Source organism: Arachis ipaensis, chromosome B7 (genome assembly GCF_059453495.1).
Source record: "Arachis ipaensis isolate K30076 ecotype BB chromosome B7, ASM5945349v1, whole genome shotgun sequence".
Lineage (NCBI taxonomy): Eukaryota > Viridiplantae > Streptophyta > Magnoliopsida > Fabales > Fabaceae > Arachis > Arachis ipaensis.
Window position 1 is genome coordinate 141,706,509 of NC_142442.1, and position 8,683 is coordinate 141,715,191.

Genomic DNA, 8,683 nt, shown 5'->3' on the forward strand with positions numbered 1-8,683 from the left:
TATATCAATAAAAAGAGTTATTTGTTTTTTAATAAAAATAATCGTAAGGATATATATGATTATTTAAAATTATTTATAAAGATATTTTGGTATATATATATTAATATAATATTTTTGAAAAATAAATAATAACTAAAAAACATAATTCATCTGACAATTTTTTACTCATTTATTTTTTTTATTGTATCGTTATACCGAAACAAACACTTTTTTTTTATTTAGATAATGTGACCATAAAAATTATCAATAAATATTTATAAAAAATATATAATTTATTTTTGTCAGAATTGATATGCTTGACCGGTTTTTTAAGGACTTTAACTAGTCTTTACTAATTCTTTTTTTTTTCTATATCTCTCTTATATATCTTGTTTAAAAATATTATTTATACATCAAAATTAGTTATTAAAATCAGCTACTAATATAATTGTGTATAAATATATATGTAGTTTAATTTATTTTCAATATGTATTTATATTTTAACATATATTTTATACTGTGGCTGATTTTAGTAACTGATTTTAGTATACACGTAAGAAAAAGTCCGTAAAAAAAAGTCTAGGAGGTCAGCAACTTATCCAAATTTTGGCCAGCATATAACCAATAAAAAAAAGTGAGCCATTAGATGAAATCTTACACCAATCTCACGCCATTAAAATTATCATTAATGATTATTTGATGGCTACAAATTATAAAAGTTGCTGGTCCTAGCACTCCTCTGCACGTAATATAGTCCTATCTTATTTTATAGTATAAATTTTATTGTATCGTTATACCGAAACAAACACTTTTTTTTTATTTAGATAATGTGACCATAAAAGTTATCAATAAATTTTTATAAAAAATATATATATATATATTTTTTTGTCAGGATTGATATGCTTGACCGGTTTTTTAAGGACTTTAACTAGTCTTTACTAATTCTTTTTTTTCTATATCTCTCTTATATATCTGGTTTAAAAATGCTATTTATATATTAAAATTAGCCATTAAAATTAGTAACCAATATATTTATGTATAAATACATGTGTAATTTAATTTATTTTTAATATATATTTATATATTTCAATATGTATTTTATAATGGTGGCTGATTTTAATAGCTGATTTTGATATATACGTAACATATAGTCCTATCTTGTTTTATAGTATAAAGTGTATAATGTCACCTGATAAGGGTACTCATTCACCAACCGCTTACAGCAGTTGGCAGTTAGGCTTAACTACCTTAGGCCAGCTAATACAGGTGTACATATGTAACTAAATAAACGGTTTGTAATCTAGTTGGCAGTATAAAATTCCTGAAATATAACATAACTTAAAACATCCATATTTTGGAACAAACAAGAAAACATTAGTAAAATTTAGGGCAGTCTATTCATTACATGTAAATCCTAAAATTAGACAAAAACAAAGGGTGATGAAGGATAGATCAAACATTGTAATGCATTTGATTGGAGTTCCTCTAACCTAATTCTCTCCTTCTTCTCTTCTCTGCCACCGGCGGCGTGGTGGCGGTAGCGGCAAGAGGAGGAGTTGTCCCTAGACATCATCGTTAATAAAAGAATGTCTTCCACGTTCTATGATGGTAAAACACCGTTAGCACCAAACACGACGTTGGTGGCCGTGGACAAAGATAAGAACAGTTCCTACGCATTTCGTTGGGCGGTTAATCATCTAGACAACCCTCTCGTCCTTGCCGTCCATGTCAAACACAAAGACAACATTTGTAGCCGTAGGTACCCTATTCTTATATTTCTCATCATTATTATTACTTAAACCATTAAGGTTCTTTCATTTAATTTCATCATGCAGTTCGTAACGATCTCGTTACTGTTTATGAACCCGATGAAGACGATGTAGCCAATGTGTTCGGCAACTTACGTGGACTATGTAATCGAAAAGCTGTATGTAATTATTAATACTCTTATTATTACCATTATTTTACAGGCATACACAATATTATTATTTTTGGTGCATTATTGTAATTATTAGGTGCAAGTAAAAGAAGCCGTAATCCATGAAAGCGATGTTGTGAGAGGAATTGTGGAATTTGCAAGCAAGAATTTCATACACACTATTGTGGTTGGTGCACCAGCCAACAAGGGTGCTTTCTCAAGGTTTATTTATTTATTTATTTCATTTTCGTGTTCTTTTTTAAATGTTTCTTAGATTTAGGTAATTACTAGTACTTTGAATTGACACACAGAATATTGAGAGGGCATCAAACTGATGTGCCAACAGCATTGCTTAAATCAGCTCCAGATTTCAGTTCTGTATACGTGATTTCCAAATGGAAAATTGTGTCGGTTCGATCTGCAACACGTGCCATCCAACATACCCTTACCCCACCCAGAACTCCACCGCGGCTATGGCAATCACCACCCTCTACTCCTACTCCTTCCAGAATCCACCACTATCCACATAGTGAACCAGACATGGGAGGAGTAAGGTGACAACCGCTTTAACATATCTTAGCTGTTAGACATAACTTGAGTGAAACCCATGCAATGCGTAGAGAGATAGATTATTTATACTACATAATATAAATAGATTTTAAATTTATTTATTTTTAAAAAAGACATAGATTAATTATATTAGAGTTATATAAAACTGCATTTTTTTTTTTTTCATTTTTCGATTTGCATTAATAGCTACACTTTGTCTTTTCTTGCGGTTTTTTGTTTGTAAATAATTAAAAAAATAAATGAATGAGAATGAAAAACATATAAAAATGTTATATTAAATTTAAGAAATTTTTTACAATTAGTATGAGAGATTAAGAAATGAAGGATAATAAGAGTCTTAATATGTATAAGTTGTAGAATTTGAATATTTATAACTGAAATTTTTTATAATTATTATTATTATTATGACACTTTGAATGTATATTTCAATTGAATAATAATAAATAAGAGTTTTTTGTTTTAATTTTTTTAAAATATTTTACTAAATAGTAATTGGTTGATTTTTATCTTTTGTCAAGTCATTAGAATTGCTGATGTGGTATCGTTAGCAAAAAAAAAGATGACTTAAACTCATTGTGGAGAGAGTTGGTATCAGTTTTTATATATTATAAATAGATAAATAGATAGATAAATAGACAGATAGATTATCAAATTTTTGCATGCTAACTTGATTTTTGTTATTTATGGAACAGAGGAATAATCTCGTTCCGTGATAAGCCAATGAGTGCAGGAAATTCTCCATTAATGGGTAATACCTTTGAAGGAACACCTCCTCATCTACGACATTTCTCAATGGATGACTGTAGAGAAATATCAATGGATCACAACCAAACTACTAACTTCAGCTTCTCATCAGAATTCTCATCAGCCTCAATCTCTTCTTCTACTGTTAAGTCTCAAAACAACAACATTATTGTTATATCACCAAATTACTCTTTGTCTAACACTTGAGTCTTCAATACAGAGAGATATTGATGCAGAAATTAGAAGATTGAAGCAGGAACTGCAGCAAACTATAGACTTGTACAGCACAGCTTGCAAACAAGCCATCTCAGCCAAGAAAGAGGTTATGCTACTTTTTGCAATATCAAGAAAACGATGACATAAATTCAAACTGTTGCTAACTTGGACATGATTGTAAAACAGGCTGAAATGATGCGGCATTTGAAAATGGAAGGGGAGAGAAGAGTTGAGGCGATTAGGATGTCTCAAGAGGCAGCTCTTGCCATTGCAGAAAGGGAGAAGGCAAGGGCCACGGCAGCATGGGAAATGGCAGAGGATGCGAAGAAGAGGGCTGAACTGGAAACACAGAGAAGAAGGGATGCAGAGTTGAAGGCGGCGAAAGAGGCAGAGGAGAAGGAGATGGCACTAACTGCTTTGGCTCACACCGATATGCGATGCAGAAGATACACCATGGAGGAGATTGAAGCAGCTACAGAGAAGTTCAACCCTTCAAGAAAAATTGGAGAAGGTGGATATGGTTCTGTCTATAAAGGTGATCTTGAAAATACCCCTGTTGCAATTAAGGTCTTAAATCCTGAAGCTGCTCAAGGAAGGAAACAGTTCCAACAAGAGGTAATGGATTTATTTCAATCATCTTAGTGATCTATTTTTTTCTATAGTTTGTAACATGTTTTGTTTATGCTGTGAAAATTGAAAAGGTTGAGGTACTAAGCTGCATTAGACATCCTAATATGGTTCTGCTCCTTGGTGCTTGTCCTGAATCTGGTTGCTTGGTGTATGAATACATGGACAATGGTACCTTAGAAGATAGATTGTTCCGGAAAGATAATTCACCACCTATGCCATGGAGGCTGCGGTTTAATATAGCTGCTGACATTGCAACTGCTCTCCTTTTCTTACACCAGGCGAAGCCGGAGCCGATTGTTCATCGTGATCTCAAACCAGCTAACATTCTTTTGGACAGGAATTATGTCACCAAAATCGCAGACATCGGTCTGGCAAGATTGGTTCCTCAATCTGTAGTGGACAATGTCACACAATATTACATGACCTCGGCTGCTGGAACATTCTGTTACATTGATCCTGAGTACCAACAAACTGGAATTTTGACCCCAAAATCGGATGTATATTCTTTGGGAGTAGTACTATTGCAGATAATCACAGCCAAACCTGCTATGGGACTTTCTCACCATGTTAGGAGGGCAATTGCAAAGGAAAAATTTGAAGATATGCTTGATCCTATGTTGTTTGATTGGCCAGTTGAGAAGGCTCTAGAATTTGCCAACTTAGCATTGGCCTGTTGTGAGCTCAGAAAGAAGGACAGGCCGAATCTCGCAACCGTTGTGTTGCCGGAACTTAATCGGTTAAGAGAATTTGGAAGATAGGAGCTAGGTTAGTACATTATGATCTAAATTCCTTTTAGAAAAGAAAAGAATACATGCAGATATTTGTGTATTTGTATCTGTTAGGAGCTAGACATTGTATATGTATCATCATAAGCTTATTTTTTTTTTATAATGAACATAAATCTGATATTCTTGCAGCACAGTGATGGTTGGTTTGCTTAGCTTCACATTTATACTTTGGTGTATATTACACTCAAGTGAAAAAGGAGGCACAGAATTTCCACTTGCAAAGAAAAGCATAATTAAATCAGCATAAAGTGCATAATACCATGAGGAAAAGATTTCACAAACACAAAGATGAATTATATGTTTGGAGATAGATATGAGAAAAGAAAAGGGGAATTGCTAAAGAAGTGTTCCTTTGGATTTTCTTCTCAAGAAATTGCAAAAGGTGCAAAATTTACAATGTCTGAACTCCATTGATATAATGAAAGTTGTAAATAGTAATGGCTTCTTTTCTTTCTTTTTTTTTTTTCTATTTATTTATCTAGGGATGCCTTAAGCCCTTAATTTATTCAATACATTCATCATGATGTAAATACAACAAGATCCAATAAAGGACAAATTATGAATTCACATACTAATAGTTTAATATATAGAAGATTACTATTGATTATGAATACTAATATATAAGTTGTTACTTTCAGAAGGGCACTAGACCCTTGATGAAGCAAAGAAGCATCTAAGATTCTGAAACTAAAGCTTTTCCAAAAGGACAGAATTAAAAACCAGAACAGTCCTGATAAAAAAGTTGAACTAAATTCACAAAATTCACTAGGACCATAAAACTATAAGCATGCCTTCAAGGTATATCTTAGCTCCACCAACTTCAACTCAAATGGATCACAGCAAGAAAATCCTGTTTCTTTATTGGATCTCAAAGGTGTTGTTGATGATTCTGGCTTTGTTTGTCAGAGTGGAAGAAGCTTCTTCTACAAATGATCGTTTCTGCATCAGTGACTGTGACACATGTCCATTGATATGTTCACCTCCTCCTCCTCCTACTCCTCTGATATCAATTTCTGCATCATATCCTCCACCATCATCACCACATTATGCCACCTTCTCACCACCACCATCACCTCCCAAGCCACATTCGCCGCCGTCGCCATTGCCGCCTCTTTCAGGTTCAACAACTGAAGCAGAGCCAACAGTAATATCAGGGCCACATGACTATTACTATCCCTATTACTACTTTTACTCATCATGTGCTTCTTCTCTTTCAAATCATCATGCACCCTTTTTCATTTTGTTATTGTTCCTAGTAGGATACTTTTCTTTAGTTGGTAAATGATAATAGGTAAAATTTAATATAGTTTTATTCAAAGCTGAAGTAATATGTAATAATTAGCATTAGGATATATATATTTGTTGGTGGAAACTCAGGTGCAGTCGACTTCACGTGAAGTTGATACCTGAGAGCCGTTAAATGATTTGACTGATTTAACTAAATTTTCATCTAACGGCTCTCAAGTATCAACTTCACGTGAATGTGAAGTCGATTTCATCTGAGTTTTTACCATATTTGTTTGTATATCATATATACTCTTTTTTGTCTCCTCTGGTTTTTGAAATAATCAGTGTGTTTATTTCCAGTAACTATGAAATAATTTTATTTGGATTATTGGTAAAAGAAATTGCATGTTTAACATATTGATCACTTCTTAATTACCACCTTCTTCAATCTTGCTGAGGAAGTGTTCTTGAACCATAATGTTCCTTCAATCGTGGAGCGCTACATAAATATGGCTAAACTACTTCTATTCTTTATTATGAATCAAAAATTAAAATAGTCAATGTAAATAAATTTTAAGGAATTAAAGTAATACTAGACGAGCCTTTTCCTTTTTTTATTTTTATTTCTTGCTTCGTTTCATTTTTTTTCCTTGCTTTATTTCATAAATATAGGGTTTTTTTTTTTTTGCTTTGTTTCATAAATTTAGTTGTTTGGAAAGTAATTTTAGATTCTGAAAACAATACAAATGTCTTTTTTTACTCTACATTTCAAAAGATGAAACTGAGCAATTACATACTGCATTTATCCACTGAAAACTTAGTGAAATTTTCAGGTAAAATGTGTACCAATTTTAAGATCTGTGTGGTTACTAATCATAGAGTGAGAATCTTTTAACCAAGACTTTATCCAATATCTTGTTGTTAATTGTCCTTATAACTTAATACTTGACTAATCTTTTTTGAATAAATCTGGTGCTATGATATCTAAAATTTATCTGTGTGTCAAGTTTCATGTGCAAAACGACCTTATTGCCATCATCCACGGTGCCAACCGTGAAACTCGGCAATATGAGAACGCCTGCTTCTAACCAAGCTATAGGTGCGCAGATCAATGTTGTTCACAATTTGGTTAATCTTTCACCATTAGCCGAGTTGGATCCATAAGCCGAGCTCCAGGACCGACCTACCCAATAGAAAAATTGTAAAAGATTTCTTTGACTAATGATCCAAACAAATTCACCTATGCAGGTACAGTTCTACAGAAATATGAAAAAGATAAACTCCGACAAATTCTTCAGCAAAATGCAGATCTATTTGCATGGATTTCCATAAATATGCTACGCATCGACTTTTTTGCAATTTCTCACAAGTTGGCACTCAATCTGTCTGTCCGACTTATAGCACAGAAAAAATGTAACCTTGGTATAGATAAGCGACAAGCTTCCTTAATAAGGTTTACAACTTAGCTAGCTAATGTTGTGATGGTATAAAAACATAATGATAAATGAAGTATGCGTATCGATTTTATTGATTTAAACAAAACTTGTTCAAATGATACATATTTTTTATCCTCTATCGACACTTTGGTTGATAATGCCTCTAATTTTGGAACTTTAAACTTTATGGATACATATTTTTATTATAACTAGATTTTAATACATTCTTTAAATTAAGATAAACTCATCCATCGTTTCTCTTTTTACTTAAATCAACTCAAATGACATTAAAAAATAAAACAATAGCTGTTTTTCATTCATTGAACACACCTTTTGTCTTTTTCAAAATATTTTTGGTAATTTTAATAAAATATGTTGAACTGGGACGATGCAAAAATATCTATTAAGTTATTAAAAATATTAGTTAAAATAAAAAAGTTTAATTATGTTATTACAGATCAGTATCTTTATTTTTTATTAAGATAAATTAATCGGTTAAACAACTGTTAATACTTGCCTCGAATATAAAAAGGGAAGTAACTCAAGTATTGCAGAACAAATAATTAATTACTCATATACTAATTTGAGCTTCAAAATATTTTTTGCAGGTATTTATTCTCTATGTTTTTTTTGGCGAGACCGAAAACGAGAAGATAATCATTAGAAAACGAATTATACCACAGTAAACCTTCACATAAGTATTTCCCAAAACGATAAAAAATAATTAAACATCTCTAATCCGACGTCAAAAAATAATGCGATGATTAATTCAATTCATGCATGATTGCATGCTCATTCATCACTCTTCTACACCTGTAAGATTAGGCAGGCATATACTCTTCATCAGTGAGATTTTTATTCTTTTACGGACATTAGGGTATGATTTTTTTTAGTGTAAAATAAAATCCATACCCAGGTTTCCAATTCTATGCATTTTTTAATATAATTATTTTTTGGATTAAATAGAATCATGATGCCCTTTCTACAATTTGACACATAAATTATTTGATAGTACGGTACGAAATTTGTTGAACATTATTCTTAGGTTTAATTACCAATTAGTCGTTATAATTTTATTAAATTTTATATTTTTTTTAATTAAATTTTTACATTATTTTTATTTTTTAGATTTTTTTGGTAAAAAATTATAAAATTAACGAAATATTCTTTTAAAA

The 8,683-nt window shown here is 31.7% G+C and overlaps 1 protein-coding gene across 3 annotated transcripts; it reads left to right on the forward strand.

The window, feature by feature from the left end:
- The first annotated feature begins 1,468 nt into the window (after positions 1 to 1,468).
- LOC107607943 (U-box domain-containing protein 52-like) lies at positions 1,469 to 5,586 on the forward strand. 3 transcript variants are annotated; one of them, XR_015891958.1, is made up of 10 exons: positions 1,469 to 1,734; positions 1,815 to 1,906; positions 1,995 to 2,119; positions 2,209 to 2,451; positions 3,160 to 3,355; positions 3,432 to 3,533; positions 3,614 to 4,042; positions 4,129 to 4,822; positions 4,975 to 5,227; positions 5,484 to 5,586. XR_015891958.1 is itself a non-coding variant. In XM_021106588.2 (9 exons), exons 1-8 carry the CDS (start codon positions 1,566 to 1,568, stop codon positions 4,813 to 4,815), a joined length of 2,043 nt encoding a protein of 680 aa, XP_020962247.1. In that variant the 5' UTR covers positions 1,469 to 1,565; the 3' UTR covers positions 4,816 to 4,822; positions 4,975 to 5,458. The 3 variants fall into 3 exon arrangements, 2 of the variants coding, with proteins under 2 accessions (XP_020962247.1, XP_020962248.1); XM_021106588.2 differs by lacking the exon at positions 5,484 to 5,586 and having other exon boundaries at positions 4,975 to 5,458; XM_021106589.2 differs by lacking the exon at positions 5,484 to 5,586 and having other exon boundaries at positions 4,980 to 5,458.
- Positions 5,587 to 8,683: the final 3,097 nt, after the last annotated feature.

Bases quoted from the DNA above. Each gene is read 5' to 3' on its own strand.
- LOC107607943 (XM_021106588.2), top strand. From the start codon at position 1,566: ATGTCTTCCACGTTCTATGATGGTAAAACACCGTTAGCACCAAACACG. The intron at 3,356-3,431 runs GTTAAGTCTCAA...TCTTCAATACAG, and splicing joins CCTCAATCTCTTCTTCTACT to AGAGATATTGATGCAGAAAT. The intron at 4,043-4,128 runs GTAATGGATTTA...AAAATTGAAAAG, and splicing joins GGAAACAGTTCCAACAAGAG to GTTGAGGTACTAAGCTGCAT.